Below are 24,629 nucleotides of genomic sequence, written 5' to 3' on the forward strand. Positions count from 1 at the left end.
GAGTTGTCTGGAAACAACTTAGTAAGTACTTCTTAAGCTGTACTGCAGAGAGCAGCATGCTGGGACAATACCGCATGACGACTGACCCCTGGGACATGAGTCAGCTGGAAATAGCTGTCCTGTTTGATGGCATTTAAAACTCTTTAGACATCATCTCCATTATTCCAGCTGAAAATGAAACTAGAACTACTAAGGTACTTCTGAGACACATTCTCAGTCCCCAGCATTGTCAGACTGTCACTTGACTGTCCTTCTGTAGCCAACATCTGATTAGCTAAAACACAGATGCTTTTGGTTGGAATTTGTTTTTGTTTTGTATTTGTTGGAGGTGATGTGTGTGCACTTACAGTTTGATGAAGTCAATGGTCTAGGAAGGTTGAATTTACTAGGAACTTTTTCTTTCTTTTCCCTGCTGTGTAGGCTATAATGGAAGACCAAATATAGAAGAGCACATACCTCCTGGTGGTATTGGAAAACCGAACGGACAGAGAGTCATCAATGGTCCTCAAGGAACAAAGTGGGTAAGGTAAACTTCTTTACACACACAAGGTGTTCCCATGCTGTCGGGAAGAGAAAACCATTGATACTGTGTGCCAATAAACCAAGCGGTCTGCCCCTTCCTTTCCCTCCCCTCCCCCTCCTCTCATCTCTCTTCCTCTTCCCCTCCTCTTCTTCCCTCTCCTCCTCTCCCCTCTCCTCACCTCTCCTTTTCTCTCTTCCCTTCCCCTCTTCTCTTCTTCCCTCTCCCTTCTCCTTCTCTCCCATTCCTTCCCCTCTCTTACTGATAAATTTTCTGTGTACTCCAGCTGGGCCTCAAACTTGAGCTCCTCCTGCTCCATAGACTCTCTTGCAATGGGGTTGTAGAGGTGCCCCATCCTGTCTACCTAAGAATTTAACAGCTTAAGAAAGGAAAAGTCATTGGTAAATTGAGGATATGTCTCGTGTTCAGGAAATATGATAGCCACTCACATTAGAAACTTTCTCTTTTTTTCTTTTTCATCTTTAGTTTTAACTACCTTAAATATAATTGCTTTCAATGTCTGGAAAGTCTTTGTTGATCAGTGAGGCTTGGCCTTGGAAAACCTCACTGTGTGAGGATGTCAATCTTTTTTGATTGTCAGGAAGATATGAGAAATTCGTGGTTCCACCGCAGCACTTACCTAGAGTCTAAAAATGGCTTTTCCTATGTTCCTCCCTGTATTTTTTTTCTGCTTAGTATATAATTAGATATTACCATGTATTGTTAGTTGTCTCAAATCTTTTGTAAAAGAAATACTAAATCCAAACAAAAATCTCTAAACCAATAGACAGTTTTATCAGTTAATCCCTTGGATCTGATCTTTGTCTGACTGAAATTGAAAATATGTGATAGTGCTTTTTGTTTAGACCAATACGCTAAACTCCTGCCTGGGGCTAAGATAAATGTTTAGGGGATTTTTGTGGGTTGAGTACAGTGAATAGAAAACAATATTCAAGGACTGAAAATATTCTTTGAAAGAATAAAAAAATCTCACTGTGGAATTACCAATCTTTATAATGAAAAGGTTTAAAAAAATATACTGAGAGTTTTTGAAAATTTCATCAGAGATGCACTAAAGATGAAAGCCATGCCAATCAGAACAGAATTGCCTTATAAATACTTGTGAACTGAAAAGGTCTTGAGACTACACTCCATCCTAGCTAAGACTGAGAGGCCATCAGAGCTGACTTGGAAAGTAGGATCTACAATAAACGTCTCATTTTTACTGTCAGGGCAGGACATTTCTTGCATCGTGGTTACATAGAGATGGGTTTCAGATGCTTTTCCAGAATGGGATCACTGTGGCCCTGCCAGGTCATTGTGCATCTGAAGAGTCACTAACAGATGAGGATGCTGCTGGTCCAGGACCACACTTAAGGGACTATCAGTGAAGAGCATGACATTCTTCCTTAGAGGGAAAATAATACATTTGCAAGATTTATCATTTCTTAGAATAAGAAATTCCTGTATTTATTCTATATTTTATAGTATTTCTATAAATTAAATATTTTTAGTTCAATAACCAAAATTTTACCTTATTTTAAACATAAGTAGCACAATGAAAACATTTCATATGTTTAAGCAACTGGTGATATCTGTTCATTCAATCATTAAATACAAGAAAAGGAAACATTCTTAACTCCAAACTGCTTCCCAGAAGTGACCCCTTGGGGACATCTTGGTAGATATTCTTCCAGAACACATGTCTTTGACATTTTCAAGCTTATATATAAAGCACATTGGTTTCTTTGCAGAATAATCAGTCCTGTTACCTGGGTGTGCATAAAGTTAGGTCAGTGTATACATGACTCTCACATTCCTCTCCTGGCTGCTGATGGGCCTTTATTTAAGCTCTTCCATGAGTTGGTGGACCCTGAGGTTCGTTCCTGTTTGCAATGTACCACATGGTTAAAAATAGGTACTTGGAATGTCTTTTGCATACTTGGGAAGCAAAACAGTTTATGTATCGTGTAGGTAAGCAGTGATGCAAGGCAAGCAATACAATACAAGTTATAATTGCACCTGATTTTGCCAACTTTGCAAATGATAGTGGTCTATGGATGCTCACATGTCTGTACACCTAGTTGGAGATGTGAACATTTGGGGGTCCCCAGTACCTCTTTCCATCTGTGTTGTCTTGGTTTAGGTTGTGGACCTGGATCGTGGGTTGGTCTTCAATGCTGAAGGGAGATATCTCCAAGACTCACATGGCAATCCTCTCCGGGTGAGACTCGGGGGAGATGGTCGCACCATTGTGGGTGAGTGAGACTGACTCGTAGGAACAAAAGCTGAGGGCGCTGTGGGATAGCTGTGGTCTTCACCACACTCCTTGTTTCTAATGGTTGCCCATGGTCTTGTCACTCTTAGCTATGTGGGAAGAAGGCCCTCAAATGGCGCCAGAACACAGCATTTTCCTTATGGTTTTAGTTACTGTTATTTCTTCCCACTCCCCCTCTGGAAATGTCCTGTAGTTTGTTCTTGAACTTAGCTAGTTAGAGCTCAGGTCAGAAAAATATAGCCCACAGACCAACCCCTGGACTGCCTGATTTGGAAGGCTGTGAGAGCAGTTCTTACATTTTGAAATGATTCTTCCCCTTTCTCCCAAAGAAAAATGTCTTGTGACATATGGTTAAGAAAATATGAAATTTTATGAAATTCACGTTTCCTTGTCTATATGCAAAAGCTTCATTGGAATACAGGACCACTCACTTATGTGTCATCTGCCCCATGACGTATGTGTTGTTTATGCATTGTCTGCTGTGTGTTTTGCACTACAAGGGCTGAGTTGAATAGCTCCATCTGGCCTGCAAAGTTTAAAATACTTACTCTCTGGACTTTAGTGGAAATGTTTGCGGCCGCTGGCCCAACCTGACATGTTTCCTCCCCTAGGAGTAGAAATAAAGAGCAAAGGACCACTTCTCTTAGCAGACACAGCTTTCTCTGGTAATGGTGCACACTGCTTTAGGAGTTTATATAGTTCTATAGTGGGTGTGATGGACAGTCTCCTAAGCCTATCTCTCTGGATAGCACCAGATATCACCACCTCAGACATACACCGCTGCTCCTCTGCCTTTTGCTGGTAATGCATAGGCATACATAAGCCTTGAGAAGGCACTTTCTCATTGTGTTTTTTGTCCCTAGATCGGTTCACCTTGTTGTGTATCTCTTGCTTGATTTTATTTCAGATCTGGGAGGAACTCCTATGGTGAGTCCCGATGGCCTCCCCCTCTTTGGGCAGGGGAGACATGGCAAACCTCTGGCCAGTGCCCAGGATAAACCCATCTTGAGTCTTGGAGGGAAGCCCTTGGTGGGTTTGGAGGTCATCAAAACAACCACTCATCTTCCTACCACAACCATGCCACCAACCACAACAACATCCACTGTGCCTACCACCACCACCACCCTTCAACCCCAAACCACTACCACTCGCCGGACCACCACCACCCGCCGGACCACCACCACCACCACCCGCCGCACAACCACCACCAGGCGTCCCACAACTACAACCCGAGCTACCCGGAGGACAACTACCACTACCACCACCCCGGAACCTACCACCCCCTCTCCTACCTGTCCCCCAGGGACCCTGGAACATCAGGATGAAGCCGGCAACCTTATAATGGGCTCAAATGGGATCCCAGAGTGCTACCCTGAGGAAGGTAACCAGCTTTGTTCTAATGTAGACAGCTTACTTGACTAGTACACTGCAAGTCAGAGGCGGGTCTCAGAGCTTGACAAATGGGGTGAGTGCTGGGCAGGGCAGAATGGCAGTCAGGCAGAGGAATCTTGGGATACAGTCAAGGTTGTCAGGTTCCGTAACTAAGAAATACAGTGTGAGATGCATATACGGTGTAGGTGTGTGCATATATACATTTGTTGTTCATCTAAAAGTTCAAGGTGTCTTTTGTTTACCTAACAACTGAAACTTAGTATTATTGGTTTGGGCTGTGTTTCCCTAGGTGCTTTCTACTGTGAGTTGGTGTGTGTGTGTGTGTGTGTGTGTGTGTGTGTGTGTGTGTGTGTGAGAGAGAGAGAGAGAGAGAGAGAGAGAGAGAGAGAGAGAGAGAGAGAGAGAGAGAGAGAGAGGTGGGGGAGACATATTGGTAGGTTGTCAAGAAAGCCAGCAATTCACCGAGCATCAAAGCCTGGTGATCAGCCTTCCTTTTGGAGAATGCCCATGTCAAAGGAGGAGGCTTCTCCTGAGAGTATGGGGTTTCCATCTGAAGAACACACCATTTCTGCTTTGCCATGGCTGATCTGGGCTCTCCAGTCACTACTGACATCTGCCTGTCTTTCCACTGAAGAACGGAAACCAAGAAGGTCCAGGTCATGGTGGAAGAGCTCTCTTCTCAGGCTTCTGTTCAGATTATCCTGGATGAAGCTCTCCTCTGACGCAGAGGGGACAGATACACGCTCTTCCCTTGGGTCGGAATGACACATTTAGGCTTTAAAGCCTGGATCTTTTTTTAGTCTAAGGCAGTGAAGACCCTTCCTCCTAGGACACATTTGCCAGCCAGGAATTCTCACAGAGCGTTGCTGCCCTTGATGAGCCCCGAGGAACCTGAGCATGGACACCGTGTTAAGATTGAGGATCCACTTCCAGAGCATTGTTTGCACAGAAAGGTGTAAAATTAATGGGAAAACGGGACACATCTTCAAAGTCCACAGTGGAGAGCAAAGAAACGCAAACCAGGGGAGAGAGCCCCTGGGAAGAGAACCCTTGTAACATTCCCTTGGTGAGTACAAATCTGAATTTCCTTTTTTAAAAAACATTTCTTTACTTACTTACTTATTTATGTGGGGTGGTGGTGTTGGGTACGCGTGTACCATAGTTTGTATGTGGAGGTCAGAAGACAACTTGTGAGAGTCAGTTCTCTCCTTCACCATGTGTGCTCCAGAGAGGGGACTCAGGTCATCAGGCTTCAGCGCAAGTGACTTAACCTGCTGAACTGTCACTTGGTCCCTGGATTTGCTTTTAACATTTTAGTATTAAAGTAACTTCTTCCTTCTGCATACATCAATATGTTTGTTTCTGAAAGTAGTACTGTAACTATAGATAAATTGCTTAGTAATTAATTAGGGTTGTAAACAAAGGAATGATTGCCTAGGATTTGGCTTTCATCACTGCTGGTTTGCATTTTTACTTTGTCTGCATCTTAAAAGCCCTGTAGCATGTTATTCCATTTACATTGTTCTATTCCAGACTTTAATTTGACGTAAAATCCAGTAGATTTTCTTAGCATTTGTGTTCACGCTTTTCTTTGCCAGTCACAATGCACAGTGCTCATGTCACTTGCAACCCCTCTTCTAACTCTTTGGCTCAACCCAAAGGCTAATGGACCTCTAGGCAGCATTTTAAAATCAACTACAAATAAACACAAAGTCTGATGAAAAAAAAAGTTAAATTCGGCGAGAGTGGCGTGTCTCCTTGCCATTTTTTATGGACTGTGCCTTATTTTCAAAACCCTCCAGTGAACTCTGCATTCTATATCAGCTGTTTCTAGAACTTGAAGGTTCTCTTCCCTGCTTTTATTATAATCGTAGTTACTTAATATCGTAGTTTAAAGCCCTCTCACTGAGGTGTGGTTGGCATATAAAGAGCCGTGCATGTTATCGCCGTCTGAGGAGTTTGGGTGAGAAGGCTTGTGCACACATCGGGTCATCAAGACCACAGGCATGTTCATCACCCCTCGAGTCCTCTCCCTTATTGTTATTCTTTTTATTTTTTCCCTCTATCTCATGTCCTAGAGTTGCTTTTGTTCTGTGTTACTAAGCTGGTCCACTGACCTAGCACTCACAGGTTATTACTTCCTGAGTTACTTACAGTGGACTCCAAAGGCTTTCTGTCCACTGGTTTCTGGTTTAGAAAGATGTTATCAAAAATGCCCACAAGCCAGTCACAATGCTTGCTTGCCTCTTGTGGAGGAATTTAGTTCCAAAGATGGCTGGAGATTTGAAAATAGCAGAGTCAGATTGCTCTAGAAAGCCTGCTCACCAACTACATAACACACACTTTCTTTGTTGACTGAGCACCTGTAATGATCTCAATTGTGAATGTGCTGTAATCATTGTAATGACACTTGGAGCAGAGGTGGTCCCAGTCAGGCCCCAGCACCAGAGGAAGAAGGTCTGTTCCTTGGCTCCCCGACAAAAGCCACTGGAACACCTGGGCCTCACCAATGCCCTGGCTTTGCCTTTCAGGGTCATGCTCCCTTCACACCACCTTCTTTGTCGTGCTAAGTAGTGTTCCATTTTGAACGTGCACTCCTTGTGCATACACTGTGGTTCCCTCTTTACACAGCTAAAATCAGCCAGACACCATCCTGGCTGCTGTACTCCCAAGCCCAAGTACCTGAGTGTTTACTGCTGCTGTGGTTATGACTTGGAACCTGCACTGGTGGTAGTGAAGAATACCAGTGAGGAGCTTTTCCAAACCCCTCTCCTCACCCCGCTTCAGATGACCACTGGACGTTCCATTCCTTCTATAAAGTCCTGGTGTTTTGTTTTAGCTCTCCAGCTTTCAAAGCATCTTTTCAAACATCCAAGTCTTGGCTTGGTTAAATCATGCCTCCTCCTCAAGAAACATTCTAAGAATAACCTTGGGCCATTCAGTCATGCCAGCAACTCTGTTATTTGTGGATACTTCCTCATTTGTTATGGATGCCGTACTTCCCCGAAGCCATAGATGTGCATTACATGCTTGTTTCCTGTATATTATTGAATTGGTTCCTCTCTTTTTACACACACACACCATTGTGCATCCATCCACACACATACACACACATGTATTCAGACATACACACATCAATATATATACACACATGCACACACATACATATCCATGTGTGTACACACACACACACACACAAGTGCAATGGGTTTTATTTTTAATTTTTTTTAGCTAGAATTGACTTCTCTGCTCAGAATGAACACCAGAAGAGTCAAGAGATAGTAGGCTCTGATTTTTCAGGGTACCACGTTATCGTCTTTAGGCATCTAAATATCTTAAGACACAGGGATTCTGGGTTTTCTAGCTGGGAAGTAAAAGCCAGTGATCTTTGTTTTCCAGGCTCTTTCTGCAGTAGATTGGGTGCAATTGCATATATTTGGAAGTGCCCTGAGCCAACTGAACATTCAAGAATTTGAAATGTGACCTCATTGCATTTTGGAGAAACACATTCATCATTATAGAAAACAGTTCCAGCCTTCCACGTTCACCCTTTGGCAGAAATTACCAAGAGAAAATCAAAATGCACTTGCAGTGAACCCGTCATACCATGTGAGAATGTGTCCAAGTCCCCACGGCTGGTGTTTTCTCCCTTTCTCTAAATTTCTACGGAGAACAAACTTAAAAAAAAAAAAAAACTGTCAATGTCTCTGGAGCTGAGGCCCTAATTCCTTGGAGACATCATGCATTCATTTTTTGTTTGTTTGTTTGCTTGCTTGCTTTTTACATGACCACAGGTGAGGTATTGAAAAGCCTTGCCTACACCAACATGTCAATGACTGGAAGCCGCTTTTATATGAAGATCAAACTTTTGACAGAGGGAGGGGGGTTGGGTTGGGTTATAGGACATCCAGTTTTACAGAGTTCTATAGATGATCTTGCATGGCAGTCAGGTGGTCATCAGTTCTGACCATATGTGGATGTGCAGTCATTACACACAGCAGAGACATTTCCTTGGGGAGAAGATGGTGGTAACTCAGAAACCAATCGATTTTATTTGGTTCTAGAGATGGGTTAAATTACTTGGTGGGATGTTCACTTATGCCAGATGCCTTGTGTTGGTCATCACAAGGGGTGATCTAAGTTAGCATGTGTGACCTCCTGCAAGGCACCAGCTATTTCAGCCGCTGAAGGAGCGACCATAGACACGGGAATCCACAAAGACAGCTCTGCTTCTCCCTGCTCATGCTGTCCTGGGATAGTGAAAAACTGCGCATCTTTGTTTATTTCTTTTGAAACCTGGAGACATAATGAGAACAGAATGGAAATGATTGGTAGGAAAGTCACACTGTGCTCCTAAACAGCTAAACACTCAGAGGAAAGAAAAACAAGCAGTGTCAGCAAGATAAACCCAAAGTTAAGGCATTGTGAACCCAGGAAAAGATTGAATTGACTTAGAAATAATTCTATCTTAGATACAGGCATATTGAGGTTGCCCTAGGCTCTGGGTGATCATAGTATATAATAATGATATGTATTAATAGCCATGTTTGGGATTTTTTTCACAAGATGATAATCCTGTCCCTGAAGGGTGGATGATCTGGAATTGGCCTTATTAGGGTCACTGTCAGTACAGGTTGTCACCCTTAGGTGGTGTGCAAGGATGCTGGAGCCTGTCTTGAGCAGCTGAGGGTAGCTGTGAGTGTCCTGCTGCTATGTTCAGAAGAGATGAGCAGGCAACAGCAGATTGCCCCTGCCCTTCACTGTGGGAGCTCACCTTGGCACTGTATGTTATATAATGAAACATTGCTATGTAAATTAGATCTAATGCTAAAAATAAATGCCAAATTGATGCATATAGTTTCATGGAGATGGGAGTTTATATACTTGTTCCCCTTTCATTTCACTGAGAAATGTTGAGTCAAACAACACAGGTTTAGAGACGGTTGGATTGGCTAGTTCAGCATCTAAAAAGTAGAGGCAGTTTGATGGAGTATAAAGTATGTGGTCTTTGAGGCAAAGAGAGAAGCTCAAGTTCTCTGTTCACCACCTTGTAGCTTCGGGCCACAAGATATCCTCTCAGAGCCTCAGTGTGGAGCCTGAGAAGTGGGTGTGATAAACACCGTTATCCAAAGGATGTGCTGTGTAGATAACTCACACAGCACACCCAGAGAACACCCAGAGCCCATGAAGCATCTGGTAGCCACCACTTCTTCCTCCTGTCGTCCTGCCACACCTTTCAAGGGGCATTGTGTCCAGAGAGTTCTCTGGCTCTGCTGATACTCCCTGTGCTAAAGTGAGGAGACACTGGAATCAGCAGCTGATTTCTGGGAGCCACTCAGGATAAATGAGTCGCCAGGATTCTGAGATGGCACTGGGAAGAGCCATGGGCCTGTGATGACCTGTCCTCATCTCTCTTCCTCCCTAGATGAGTTCTCAGGGCTGGAGACTGACACAGCAGCACCCATGGAAGAGGACTATGTCGTGTATGACGGCGGTATGGAGATGATCCCAAAACACACATTTTGTTTTCTGATCTCAAGATCCCATTTCCATTTTAAGTGCTTGATTTAAGCATTTTTCTCAGGGACCAGGTGGTAACTACCCCCTCCCCTGAGTCACTCTCAAATTCATATTTGACCAAAAGGAAAACAGCAAGTCCCTTCCAATCCCCTTGCTGCTGAAGTGTCCTGGTGCTGCCACTGCCCAGACTTCCCTTACCAGCATCTCTATTGGCAAAACCACACAGTTTAAATTAGCTTGGAGCCTCTTAGTTGGGCTCTGTTCTTCCTCACTCTTTCCTTTTCTAACTAAATAACACAGATGTTTTGATTTCTCATCACAGAAACTTTTCAAATGGTTAAGATCAATATTGCAAAATGCCCCTGACCCAGCTACAGCAGCCCTTAAGAAGTGGCACCTGCTCTTGGTCTTTACCCTTAGGGCCCTGGGGTTGTCTTGTCTCCTCTGTAATTGCCTCTACAGTTGAGAAGTTCACCTTGGAGATGTGCCCACCTGGTGTGGACCTTTGCCATCCAAGCTCATGCTATGCTTCCTCTTATCCGCTGCTGTCAGGTGTCTCGAGCCATAATCCTGTGAATGAATAATGTTGTCTTTGATGCTTTTTTATTCATAATTAAGTGATCTTAAAGAGAAACTTTAGGTGTTAGGAAGCCCAGAAATATTTCTCAGTACCTTGAAAAAACAGTCTATCTCTGAGCAATTGGAGGGGATCAGTTTTATTTTCTCTCTTAAATATTAAAAGGTTGGTTCTTTTTAGGGCATTAATCCCAGTCTCCTCCCAAAAAGAAGTCTGTACCTAGATTTTTTAAAAAAGATTTTTCATTTTTTAAATTTTAGGTGTATGTGTCATGTCTGAACGTGTGTATATATACCACATGAGTGCAGTGCCTCTGGAGGCCAGAAGAGGGTGCTGGTTCTCCTGAAGCTGGAGTTATAGGCAGTTGTGAGCTGCCTGATGTGGGTGCTGGGAACTGAATCCAGGTCCCTTGCTTGAGCAATAAGTGCTTTTAACCACTGAGACATCTCTCTCACCCTGGTGTGATCTTATATGGCTTAAAAAGGAAAAGAAATTCAAGTAAGGACTAACTTTGGGCACAAACATGGTCTGGAAATTTCTGAGGGTCTCCCATTTTCTGTTCCGTAGACTTCATTTTTGTGGGTATATGTGTTTCTTTGTTTTTCTCTCTCTTTATTAATAATGCAGCTGCATATAGCAGTTGTTCAGCATGTGTGTGTGTATGCAGGAGGGGGATATGTGTGTGTATGTGAGTGTATCTGTGTGTGTTGTGTGTAAGGATGTCTGGGTGTGGTGTGCGTGATATATGGTATAGTTGTGGATGCCTGCATGTAACATCTGCATATTTGCATGTGTTGTGTGTATATCTGTGTGTGTGTGTGTGTGTGTGTGTGTGTGTGTGTGTGTGTGTGTTATAGTTCACGTATGGTGTGATATGTATATATGCATGTGTATAAGTATAATTAAGTATGTGTGTGTGTTGGTTATTGTGTAGGGGGTGAGTCTGGTATGGTGTGTGGGGTGTTTCTGTATGCGGGTATGAGTATTTGTGTGTTTATAGTTGAATCTTAAGTATCCAGTGCCCCTTTTGATAGCACCCAATTACAAAGACTTTCTGTTTTTCTAGATTATGGATTTGAGGCCACGAGACCACCGACCACCATTATGCCCTCCACCACTGCTACCACACCAAAAGTCATCCCAGAGCAAGGCACTGTCAGCTCCTTCCCAGAGGAAGAATTTGATCTGGCTGGAAAGAAACGATTTATCGGTGAATGTCACATGCTTAATCAGAGAAGTTGGTTTTAGTTTTTGCCTTTGAAGACAGTGTAACTGAGCCTTGGTCTGGCTAAGGTGGTGCATTTTAAGAAAACACTTCTCTGGGGTGAAATTTCCATTTGGAGCAATTGAGTGAGCCACGTTAGATACACATTAATTTGCAAAAGTCCGAACTAGCCAGAGAACTGTTGGTGTTCAACAGAGGACTTCAGCAAGTGCGCCGTGTGAGGCCAGAGGACATCTGGTGTCTTCCTCCATCATTCTCTACTTTGTTCCCCTGTCTCTCAGTGTATCAGAAGCTCGGTATTTCAGTAGAGCTGGCTGGCCAGGGAGGCTGCAGGATTTGTCTGTCTCCAGACTCCAATACCTGGGTTACAGAATGCCCAGCTATGCCAAGCTCTTTACATGGCTTTGGGGGATGCAAACACAGGTCCTCATGCTTGCAAGGAGGCCTTCTTACCCACTGAGCCATCTTCCCAGTCCTGTGGTTAATCTTTTGCAGACATTTGGTGGTTGGACCTTGGCTTGCACAGTTTCCTAAATTCTGAACAGGGCAGCTTGGTAAAAGCTGTCACTAGTCATGGCAATGTTGCAGAACCAAAGCTCTCTGCAGTTATCTTCTCCGACTTCATTAGCCTCAAAGAGTCGGGTTCTAGAAATTCATTTCCCCCCCCTTTTTTTTCTCAGTGATTAAAACAGTTTCAATTGAAAATTCTATGCAGCTGAACTATGCTCTATTCCCTTCCCAAGCCTTCTTTTCCCATGCCCTTGATGAACTGCATTAATGAGACAGTTGGATTAATATGTTACTAAGTGGAGACAAGCTACAGCTTAAATTAACATCACACTTTTCGGTTTCCAAAACAAATGTCTTGCCATGAGCAGAGAAGAAGTCTTGCTAGCCAAGAGGCAGTAACTGGGCGTCTCACCATACAAGTTAAAGAGCAAACCCATTAGTCTGAGGCAGCATTCCTGGGGCTAGAGCCAGTGTTAGCCTGGTGTTCAGTAGCCTGGAGAGTCTCCCTGCTACACCACAACTAAAGGAGAAAGAGGCATTTAGTGGTACCATTAGCCTTTCCACAGATTACTTCTAAAGACCAAGAGACCTTCAGAAATTTCTAGTTGCTTCAATTGAGAACACTTGAGGGTCTTGGGTATATAAAGCCTTAACATCAATTCCTTGGCATTCTTAACTTCTCTCAGAATGGAATGCAGTTGCAAGAGCTGTGGGCTGGTAGCAGAGAGCCTACTGTTTGTCCCTGGATAGCGAGCCCATTCTCCTCCAGGGAGGCTCAGCTGGAATGGGGGACCAGGCCATGACCTGCATATTCCCAGTCTCCTGTAGCCCCTGAAGTCATGTGGATAGGAAGGGCTCCAGCATGTCATAAACGTGCGAATGAGAAACTCAGCAGCAGTGTTGCCGAGGGCAACTTGGACCTTGGCATTACTTCCAAACTTCCAAGAGGGCTGTGAGGTTTAAAGCTCGACAGGAGGCCACCTAGGGAAAGCTGGAGGCTGCCATCTGTTTATCTGATCTTAAGATGGCTGAGGGAATGAAATGTGATGAGGGTTTGCTAGCTAACTGACTCACAGTTTCCCAAATCTGAGGGCACAGGAATGGAAGAATGCTGGTGGCTCACATTACATCAAATTGCAGTCAGGATCTTTCTAAATCACTTTGAGGTTATAGTCATCAGCTTTGGTGAGGCCATGAGACATGTTGCAACCAGCAGAATTCAAGCTATATGTACATGATCCGTAAATGAGAGGCAGGGATTGCCCTTTGATTATGCTTATAAGTGTGCAGTGTTTGTATGTGTGCATATTTGTGCATGTGTGGGCACGCATGTGTGTAGAGACCAGAGATTGGTGTTGGGTATCTTCCTTGCTCATTCTTCACTATTTACTAAGGCATTGTCATTTGTTGAACCCAAAGCTTGCCAATTATCATAGTTTAGCTAGCCAGCTTACCACAGGGGTCCCTTGTCTTAGCCTCTCAAGTATCAGGTTTATAGGTGGCTGTCACGCCTGCTCCATGGGTGCTACGGATTGCATTTAGGCCCTTACTCTGGTGCAGTGTGTGCTCTATTCACAGAGCTGTCTCTGTTGCTCTGGAATTAGCATCAGGTGTCTCTGAAGTCTTGGCAGGGACAGGCTAAATTGTGGATCTGATTCCATGGAGCACATGCTATGATTCTGCTCCCCCCACCCTTCAAAAAACAGCAACATCAAACCAGCTCCAACCAGGCATCTCTGTTCTTCCTAGCTCCTTATGTGACATACCTCAGTAAAGACCCATCGGCCCCGTGTTCCCTGACTGATGCTCTGGATCACTTCCAAGTGGAGAGCCTGGATGAACTCATTCCAAATGACCTGACGAAGAATGAATTGCCTCCTCAGCATGCTCCCCGAAACATCACCGTGGTCGCCATGGAAGGCTGTCACTCATTTGTCATTGTGGACTGGAACAAAGCCATCCCTGGAGACGTGGTAACAGGTGTGTCCTAGGCAGATGCTCAGCATTCCCAGGGGTCTGTTAGAGGGAGGAAAGTGAGTGGGTGGATGCACAGATGGACAGGTAAGGTGGAGAAGGTGGACATCGTTTTCAGTGGCATGGGGAACACAGGTTACTGCAGGAGCCTTTCGAGTAGTTAAAGAACACCGGATGGAAGCCAGAGTCCTGAATTATAATTCCAGATTGGTTTTTATGACCTTAAGCTAATAATACATCACCTTGCTTTATTGTAAAAATATCATCATATCTTTAACCTTCTATTATCGTGAAAATCGCCAGGCAACCACTTGTCAGCTGAAATTCTGGAGGAGAGGATGCTGAAAAGGTTTCTACTGAACTGTTACTGTGTATTTCCTTCTTCCGTGCCTGCTGGCACTCCCATGGCAGCCTGTGTGCCTGCTGGCACTCCCATGGCAGCCTGTGTGCTTCCCAATTCCTTATGTGGGCATTGAGACAAATGGAACAACCCTAAGGGTCTTGGCCTATGAGATGCTTGTGAGTTTCTGTGACCCTGCCAAGATGACAATGGAAAGTGAGGCTGTTGAAATGAATTCTTACAGAAAGGGAATCGATGTGTTCTGCGAACAGTGGGGTTATAGGAAGGCCTCTATTCCCCGCCACAGCAATGGGGTCATAGGAAGGCATGTGCCCACACTGGGCTCTTTAAGTATATCTGAGAATTTGAACTCAGGTCCTTGTGCTTGCATGACAAATGCTCTTTCCTCTGCACCACCCCCCTCTGCCGTGACTGGTGAATGGGTGAGCACATAGGACAAAGTGTATCAAAAATCTCATCTTAAGCTGTTTGGCTTCAGATCCCTCATATAATTGTTGTCTCTAAACAGCTAGGTCAAGGTCAGCAACTGGAAGTCATAAGTGAGCTATGACAAATGAGTGAGGGTCACTATGAGTCCTTTAGTCACACCTGCATGCCTCAGAGTCACTGCCAATACTCTTCATTTCATGTACAGGACCACTTGGGTTTTGTCGAGACCAGGAAAGTTGGGTTTTGACTATCTTTTGAGTTCTTACTTATGCATTCATTGTAAAGTGACAGTTTTCAGAATTACATTTTCATTCCAGTGTGTCATGTATCATATTCACCCTTCACCCCTTAATCTCCCTTTCTGCTACTTTCATGTCATATATATGGTCTCTATCTATCTATCTATCTATCTATCTATCTATCTATCTATCTATCTATCTATCTATCTATCCATCTATCTATCTATCTCTATCTATCTATCTATCTATCTATTATCTATCTATCATCTATCTTCCACATCTAATAGGAAAAACAGGACATTTGTCTGAGTCTGGCTTAGCAAACACAAAGTTCAGAGCACTGTTCTTCTTTCTCCCACTTCTTTCTTCTCTGGAAGTCATTATTAGATGTAATTAGCCCTGATGATCTGAGTGAGGCCAGGGAATGAGGGTGGTAGAGAAGAAGGGAACCATTGAGACATCAGAAAGCATTTTAGTTTTCTGTCCCTGCCTGAATTCACCAGAAGTTACTGAATTCTACTATCCTGTCTCAAGTGGAACTTGCTCTCCTTGAGGGTCTCACAGAACTGTATGCATGCATTACTCCCTCCCAATCATAGCTCCTTGTGATCTGTCTCTCTCTTCTTCCTTAGCTTCAGCTGTCAACTTGACACAGCCCAGAAAGATGCTGAGGGAGTCTCTACTGGGGCTTTGCCTCTATCAGATTGGCCTATAGAGACAGCTTGATTGACAACTGATGTGAGAGAGCCCAGTCCACTGTGGGTGGTACAGTTCCTAGGGTGTGTGCTGTATATGATAGGTAGCTGAGCAAGCCAGAGGAGGAAGCAAGCCAGTAAGAAGTATTCCTCTATGGTTTCTGCCCTAAGTTCCTGCTTGAGTTTCTTCCCTGGCTTCTCTTAATGATGGAGTGTGACCTGGAAGTGCAAGGTGAAATAAACGCTTTCCTGTCCCAAGCTGCTGTTGGTCATGATGTTTATTGAAGCATCAGGAAAACAACTAGAACAGGTTCCTTGATGCTCACCATGGTCTCCCCTCTTCTTGTTTCCAGGATACTTGGTCTACAGTGCCTCCTACGAGGACTTCATCAGGAACAAGTGGTCAACTCAGACTTCCTCAGTAACCCACCTGCCCATTGAGAACTTGAAGCCAAACACAAGGTATGACACAGCGGTCACTTACAAACAAACAGTCGGACCTGCAAGCTTGGTCACAGTATCATTTGGTTGGGAAGAAAGGATTAATCAAAGTCTCACCATTTCCTTGAGTTCTTGGCTTAGCTCATGGGATACCAATGAAGGCTTACCATGTACCATGTCTTTTGCTTAAGAGAAATCACTGCATGTGTTGCAGTTGTTACTTAACAATTGTGTTTGTTCCTTGTTTAGGAAAACAAGAAACATTACCTTCCATAAGGGAAGGGAAATTGTTCTGTATATTGGAAGAGAATTGATTCAGTTTTTAATACAACCTTGCTGTGTAATACCAGTGGGACAGTATTTTGTCAAACATACTAATTAGCTGACATTTAATCTTTGTGATGCAGATGTTCAGAACATTCTAGAAAGGAGTGTTGCACATATTAGTAAAGGTTACAGTGTGTCTTCATCACTGAGCAGTGGCTGGCTGACAGAGAACTGTTCTGGAAGCCAAAGTTTATGGCACTCAGTGAGAGATTGGCAAAACTGGTTCACACGGGATTACTTGGCTATATATTCTTTAGTTGTATCACCTGATTCGGGAGGTATCACTATCAGAAAGAAATCTGGTGGATAAACATGAGTGAGCCACTGAGCATGTCTTGGCCAGCCAGTGGTGTACTGGTAGATTGACCATCTGAGTAGCTAGGCATGGGGGAGGAGGAACCCCTGGTTTATAGCATTTTCAATGGCTGTGGTTCAGGTACTCCTACTATAACCAATTGCACAGTATCAGTGGGCCTGTAGGATCCCTGAATAGCTCACAACTGTCTTCTGCAGCTTGTCCACATAGCCACAGTATCACACTGTTGTATAGACCCAGGCTTGCAGTGGAGAGCTCAAAGCTCTACCATAGGCAGAAGAGCAGAGAAAAGTGGGAACAAATGACTGGACACACAAATATGTGCTGTGGGCCAGGTGACAGACCGAATCTGGCCAGAGCCCTGTTACCAGAAGACTTCCCCAAAGCTGGGAGCACTTCCTGTGACATTTTAACATGCCACTCAGGCTCGCTGGAACCAAGCTTCCATACAATGTTACAAATTGCAGAATTTGGCAAATGAAAGGAAGCAATAAGTCAGGGAGTGGAGAAATGAATGCTGACTAGGCATGAAAATTAACCAGAAGAAATAAACACAACAGAATCAGGTGAAATGGGGTCAGCATCCTTTTTCACTATGTGCCCCTGCTGCTTATGTCCACAGCACAGCCACCATACATATCAAAACTCCAGATGGCACCTTCCTGTGGGCTTGCCACATAACCACTTGCAACGAAAGTTGAATCTTACTCTCCTGACCTCTCCCTGCCCTACCTCCCCTGTCAGTGTCCTATGTTCTTTCCACAGCTCTTGCTGCCATATTGGATTTCTACCATTTTGACTGTCAGGTGATGGTCCATAGCTCTGGGTCCAAACTTCATTCAAGTGCCTCTTCCTGTTTATTTTGAACCAGGGGTGGGGGTAAACTATATGCTGCTCTCATAAAGTGGGCAGTGCTGTCCTCATGGAGTTTATTTTGTGGTGGTTGTGGGGGGCGGCAGATGCTAAAAAGGAAAAACAATACAGAAATAGACTTCCATATCCAGCGTTGGCAAAGTAAGATGCTTGGGGACTCCGTATCCTTCTCGATGGGCTAGTCCACTCAAACTCTGTTTTCCAGAATACGCTCTGTTCTGAGACAAAGTGTGGCCCCGCAGGAGAGCCTCTCTCCTCAGGTTTTCCCCACCTGCTATTCCTGAACATGATTCTCTTTCCCAGAGGTCCAGAAGCTCGAGACATGGTTGTCTTGTTAGTGCCACCGAAAAGGCCACCCCCAGCCTGCCTTTCCTGCTAGTCACAAGTTACATTATGGTTGAATCCACCATGGGGGCTGAGATGTTGATTAAGTTAACATTTGAGCTCTACTCTGTGTTTTGTTGTACCAGCTCCTCTCTCTTGGAGTTTATGCTGGCATCTAAGTCTTAATCAGACTTTTAAAGGATGGACTGGGAGAGTTACCTAGTGCCAGCCTGTATGCTCCAGGAAAAGCACTCTGGGCAGCTGTCAGCCGTGTGTCTGTGCTGTGTTAATTGTGCCATTTCTTTCTTTTCTTTCTTTTTTCCAAGACAGGGTTTCTCTGTGGTTTTGGAGGCTGTCCTGGAACTAGCTCTTGTAGACCAGGCTGGTCTGGAACTCACAGAGATCCGCCTGCCTCTGCCTTCTGAGTTCGGGGATTAAAGGCATGCCACACCATTGCCTGGCTATAATTGTGCCATTTCAATAGATTATCAAAAATGAAAAAGTTCAGGGGAAAAAATGAGGATGACTAAGTAAGTGTGGGGGGGTGGGGGGGTGTACATGTAAAAACAGATGAACACGACTCCAGAGATACTACAGAGGCATGCTTGGGAGTTTGGGAATCTGTCTCATCGGTCTCATTACTCAGAGGTCAAATCAATTTCTCTTTTAAAAGACATTTTCTTTCGATTTCAGATATTACTTCAAAGTTCAAGCCAAAAACCCTCATGGCTATGGACCTGTCAGTCCTTCAGTCTCATTTGTTACGGAATCAGGTATGAGTTCACTCATCTCTGTTTTGCTTTTTTGAGAAGTGAAATAAATTATTAGAATGACAGCTATTGACATAGTGAAAATTAAGGCAAGAAAAGTCTTCTCTTCTGTTTGGGTGAGTTCAGGTTTCTCTTTATAAAGTGAGCATCCCCCAACCCTCAACCCCCACCCATCCCCCACCCCTGCTAGTTTAGGAGAAAACTAACAATTTATCTCTATTCCAATTTGGCTGGCTCTTTTAGCTACAGTTGGCATTTCAGCATTTTCACAACTGCAATGTATGCTACAAAGTCATTTATTTATTTTTTGTCCACAGACAATCCTCTGCTTGTTGTGAGGCCACCAGGTGAGTTTCTCATCTTGAGGATTCTAATGCTCTGGTTGATGTGAATGTAATATGCATGGTCACTATGACAACCCACAAGAAGAAATGGTGGGGCATTTTACATATGCATGATTTTCTGTGACAGCTTTGATTTATCCATCCTCCATTCTCTTTGTGGAAGAAGAGAATGACTTGAAATTGCTTTAGTAGGAATATGGCTGTTGGTATCAATGGAAAACCATGATGGAGACTATCCAATACCTATACAATAGGTACTTTGTTTACATGGCTTGTGAGCATTTTAATGTGATGAAAAGATGGTAAAATGCAGCAAGTGTGCAAGGGTATTTTACTGCCCCCCCACATCAACTAACTGAACAAGCCCTGTGTTTCAAGTTTAAGACAGGAACAAAGAGTGACCAAAAGGGAAGGACTCTAGGTGTAGGGACTTGGAGTGCTGTGGCTGTCCCAAGGATCAAATATGCTAATACAGTTATTTTCCCTTGAGACTTACATTTTTCATTAGCTTTGAGAACCCTTTGTTGAAAGACCAAGATTTTAAATATTCTAAGGTAAAAAGCACAGTGCCCTTCAAATATGGGAGTTAGCTTTTTGTTGCCATGACAAAAACCTGGGAAAACCAAGGGAGAAGGGTTTATCTTGATTTATAGTTTTGGAGATTTTGGAGCAGTCACTTGGCTCCCTCAATCCTAGGCCTGAGGTAAGGTACAACATTATATAGGAAGGACATGAGCAGCAAAGCTGTTCTTCACAGCAGGCAGGAGGGTGGGAGGGAGAAGGGGGATCCCTTCCAAGCTATGCTGTTACCTGTTTCCTTCCCCAGACCCCTCCTTCACTCAGGCATGAGTCTATCAGTCAGTTAACCCATGATTGACCCTAGAACCTTCTTGATCCAATAATCTCTCCAAGCCCATGAGAAGAAGACCAATCCTCTAACACATGAGCCTTTGGGGGATGTTTTTAGATCCAACCCACAATACTTCAATTCTATTCTAGTATTTAAAAAGAAAGGGAATACAAATGCGTGCACATTTGCTCAGAGAAGCCCGAAGAGGAAGAAAGGCCAAGTGAAATGCCCAGTTTTCTGATGGTTTGTATAGATGTTATTGTAACTACTGTATCTTAGAGCATGTGCTTTGTGTCCTCAAGGTGGTGAGCCCATCTGGATCCCATTTGCTTTCAAGCATGACCCTGGCTATACTGACTGCCATGGGCGGCAGTATGTGAAGCGGACATGGTACAAAAAGTTTGTGGGAGTCGTTCTTTGTAACTCACTAAGGTATAAGATCTACCTCAGTGACAACCTCAAAGGTAGGCTTCTGTTGGGTAGTAACTTGAAAATTGGGTGCCTCGGGGCATATCTGAGGCCTGGAACTGTAGGTGCAAACCAGTATTGTAGACTCTTTTTTGGAATTACTAGCTTTATATACACCTTTCCACTGCATTTTATGAATGAAAGCTAAAGTCAGCTTTTAATTTACTTATTTTTCTTGCCAGAAAGGATAAATTTGTCAAAACAAAGTCTTCCTTCCCACACCCATCTCTGGAGATTTATCTGCTTCATCTCATCACTAGATAGTTAGCCCCGCCCCAGCTCCATCTTTGTGTGTCTACACTCATCTCTTTCCATCTTTTCCACTAACTTTATTCTCTCTTCAAATCTCTGGGAGAGATTGTACAATCATCTTCGCATCTTCGCAATATTGTTCCACCTTGCAGTTATGCTTCAGCACCATGGACAGCGCCTCACGCCCGAAGCTATGGTGTGGAAATAGTTTCTTTATACAGGCCTGCTTGGCTTCTTATCTCTGTCATGTTTTTCTCTGTTCTGTCTTTAAAGCCTGGGATTAAAATGTCTATCACTTCCACAGTAGAGCTTCCTGTACTGTCCAAAGTCCTCTCCTACTGAACATATGTTAGGATTTTGGTATTTGTATACCAAAGATCTTGTGATCTTGCTGGCTTCTTACAAGACTTAATGACATTTGTGCCATTACCAACATTTTTTCAGACATGGAAACTATGGAACACATAATTTAAATAACCTTCCCAATCCAGTTTCCAAAGCTTGTTATAACTTGTAATCCAACTGTGACACTCTCCCGTAGTCACTGACCTGTGATATGCCCTTATGCAGACACATTCTACAGCATCGGAGACAGCTGGGGAAGAGGGGAAGACCACTGTCAGTTTGTGGATTCACACCTGGATGGAAGAACAGGGCCTCAATCTTATGTAGAAGCCCTCCCCACCATTCAAGGTAAGACAAAGCTAGTATTTTATGCTGTGAGTGGGTGGGAGAGGAAATTTGTTATGAGAAAAATGCATGGAAGCTCTGCCTTTGATCTAAAATTTAGAGATTAATGTTGGGAGCACTTTGGATCATAAAGGGTAAAAATAAAGAATTGAGGAATTAAAGTACTTCCACCATATGCTGTCCTCGAGAAGCTGGGAATACAGAGGAGTATATAAGACCCCATCCCTGTTCTCAGAAACAAGCTCTGTCCCCAGAAGAGAAAACAACTGTGAAAGGCAAATAACGGTAGGCACTGTGGTGTGTAAATAACAACGGATTATGCCACCTGGTTGTCCTATTGTCAAGGAATTGTGTTCTTTGTGATCATATGAATTCAAGGTTTCCAGGAGAGGCAATATGAGTTGGGTCTTATAATATGGATGAACATCAACAGCGCACACTGAAGTCCTTCCAGAGGACCCAGCTTGAGCAAAGAGTAAGCATAACACTCATCAGGAGTGGCTTCAGGGCCAGGGCATCAGCCCTCTGAGGATGCTTTACGAGGTGGGAACACAAAAGCTAGCAGCTATGGTATGTCACAGAGCCCCATCTTCCATGCAAACCAACAGTCGCTGGAAGTGGTCCAGCATCTTTCCATCATACACTCAGCTATGGATGATGTGGTACAGTCAGGGTATGACATGTGCTGATCTATCAAGTTTCTTATTTGTGGAAAAATATGTGTGTGCTTTACATGAATGCCATGATTTAGTTTATATTGCTGTGATAAGATACAATGTAGAGGTGAAGGGGTTTATTTGGCTTATACATCCTGATCATAGACTATCGTTGAAGAAAGCCAAGGCAGGAAGTCCAGCAGGGCAGGAACCTGGAGGCAGGTGCTGAAGCAGTGGCCATGGAAGAGTGCTGCTTGTTGGCTTGCTCAGTTTGCTTTCTTACACACCTAGGACCACCTACCCAGGAGTAACACCTCCTGCAATGAGCTGGGCCCTCCCACATCAATCATTAATAAAGAAAATGCCCCACAGGCCAGTCTGATGGAAAAACTTTTTCAATTGAAGTTCCTTCCTCAACAGATGACCCTAGCTGTGTCAAGTTGACAAAAACACTAACAAAATGAGTTACCATTTCCTAATAATTAAAATACACAGGCAGTAAAATAAGCATATTTAGAATTTTTCATCTAGAATAAAGAACCAATTGTATTTATCTACTATTTAGATGTATTATAGAGAAATGCTTCAGGTGACTGTAGATGGTGGGGGTGGAGCATTTTCAAGCCAACTAAGATGCAGGGAAGATTTCATGCTATTCTTCAAGTCTGACTGAGGCCCAATTCCCTCCACTTCCTCTCTAGTCTTTCTATTAGGACTTAATAGTCATTTTGGTTGATACTTTCACCCGATTGGGTGGGGCCACATTATAGAGATAACCTACTTAATCTAACAGTGCTCCAGTGGGATCTTCTAGAGCACCATTGGGTCAAATATGTAAGCCAGCTCAGCTCATCACAATAAACATACAACATCTATACAATCCATGTCTTTTCAGCTCTTGTAGTGCCCTAGCTTCTGTTACAGTCCTGTGTTACCTATGTTCTTCTGTGTCTGTGTGCTACGGTTTTGACACTGACCATGACTGGTTAACCATGTGCTCACTGGTCAAGTGGCAGCTAGCCATTATTTGACAAGAGTAAAGTAAATAAGGATTAATGTGAAAGCAATCAAGTGCCCCCAAATATTTTGAGGCTACTGGAGCATCTACATCAAGAAGTTGGCATCGTGTGGATTTTCTTTTCTGGAAAGATCTACAAGACTTCTCTAGGTTCTGTAGCTTAAATCTTGGAGCTGGGCAACTCTGGGAAGCTGGAAGTTCTGAACTCAGAGGGCAAGATGGGAGTGAGCGCTGTACAGTTTCCCCAGATCAGGCTACACTCCTCAGCGAGTGCTCACTAGTGACTGGCTAAAATCACATTCTTCTGTGTGGAGGAAGGCGGGAATAAGCACCATGAAACATGCTGGGTGGGGGTAGACCTATTATTATGAAGATGACACATAGAACTGACCCAGTGTATTCTCAAATAACATCCAGGAAATGTTTGCCAGAGCATTCTTTCTGAAAGAAGGATGTAGGATGAGATGTTTTCCTGTCAGTGACTTTGACCTATCTTCTTTCCCTTTCTTTTCCATTGCCTTTCCAGGCTACCATCGCCAATACCGCCAGGAGCCTGTCAGCTTTGGCAACATTGGTTTTGGAACCCCCTACTACTATGTGGGCTGGTACGAGTGTGGAGTCTCCATCCCAGGAAAGTGGTGACCACAGGGTCAACTTGCTGCAACTCCACCATCCTGGCCTGCTTGACTAACTTGCACTAGGGACTGTGGGCAAGAGAAAGACAATGTTCCAAGCCTGCTGCCCCAGGGTATCAGGAGGCCACAGGGTAGACACAGGGCATTTGGTCCTCTCCAGTTGGAATTTGGCCACATTTCTTGGCCTGGACTATAAATAGAATTCAGTTTTGCTGAAACTTCATTTCTCTGTGCTTTGTTTATTTGTAATCACACATTCCAGAGACGTCAACCTAGCATCGGATCCAGTGTGACTTCAAGACTCTTCCGGCACAAAATTTGGACACTCTGGGATCTCCAGGGAACAGCACTGGCATGCTGTGTTTACTTCACAGAACGCTTTCTGTTTTTCTTGTCTTTCAGTCAGCTGAGTTTAAGCCTCACACCTATCCGTATGAAGTAGAATCTAATCACTGACATTGCCAAAGGAAACACATTCTCTTTGAAATTTATACAAAAGACTTATCTACCATTGGGCTAAGTGCATCAAATCTTATTTGTAAATTCTCAATTTTGATATATGTGTGTGTATATACATATATATATGCATATACATACCTACACTCATCAAGAATATTGATTAAACCTGCTAAATTTATATTGGTTCTTTAGATGAATGTGTGAAGACTTTGTGGACAAAGGTTCTGTTGGTTAATATCTTTCTGAGGTATCCAGGGAGCAGGTTCTCTGCAGAATATGGATTCTGTGAAAAGATATGCATGCTTCCAGAAGTTTCTGCTGGACTCAGGCCATGATGGAGGTGGAGGTGTTGATGAAAAATGCTGTTACCAGCAACCAAAGTGCCTTCTTCCGGTCTTTGAATATCATGGAGTAGATGACTTTGTTGCCTTTGCTGAAGCATCTCTCTCTCTCTCTCTCTCTCTCTCTCTCTCTCTCTCTCTCTCT

At 43.7% G+C, this 24,629-nt stretch overlaps 1 protein-coding gene across 1 annotated transcript in view; it reads left to right on the forward strand.

Annotated features, from left to right (window-relative positions):
- Positions 1–23,691, forward strand: part of Fndc1 (fibronectin type III domain containing 1) — a 57,935-nt gene extending 34,244 nt beyond the window's left edge. The window contains exons 9-20 of the mRNA XM_035439108.1: positions 421–521; positions 2,667–2,778; positions 3,706–4,179; positions 9,616–9,684; positions 11,354–11,497; positions 13,772–14,002; positions 16,074–16,182; positions 18,695–18,774; positions 19,089–19,118; positions 20,268–20,429; positions 21,256–21,378; positions 23,576–23,691. Coding sequence (XP_035294999.1) covers positions 421–521; positions 2,667–2,778; positions 3,706–4,179; positions 9,616–9,684; positions 11,354–11,497; positions 13,772–14,002; positions 16,074–16,182; positions 18,695–18,774; positions 19,089–19,118; positions 20,268–20,429; positions 21,256–21,378; positions 23,576–23,691 — 1,751 coding nt within the window. The remainder of the gene's footprint in view (positions 1–420; positions 522–2,666; positions 2,779–3,705; positions 4,180–9,615; positions 9,685–11,353; positions 11,498–13,771; positions 14,003–16,073; positions 16,183–18,694; positions 18,775–19,088; positions 19,119–20,267; positions 20,430–21,255; positions 21,379–23,575) is intronic.
- The last annotated feature ends 938 nt before the right edge of the window (positions 23,692–24,629 follow it).

Source organism: Cricetulus griseus, chromosome 2 (assembly GCF_003668045.3).
Source record: "Cricetulus griseus strain 17A/GY chromosome 2, alternate assembly CriGri-PICRH-1.0, whole genome shotgun sequence".
NCBI classification, from domain to species: domain Eukaryota; kingdom Metazoa; phylum Chordata; class Mammalia; order Rodentia; family Cricetidae; genus Cricetulus; species Cricetulus griseus.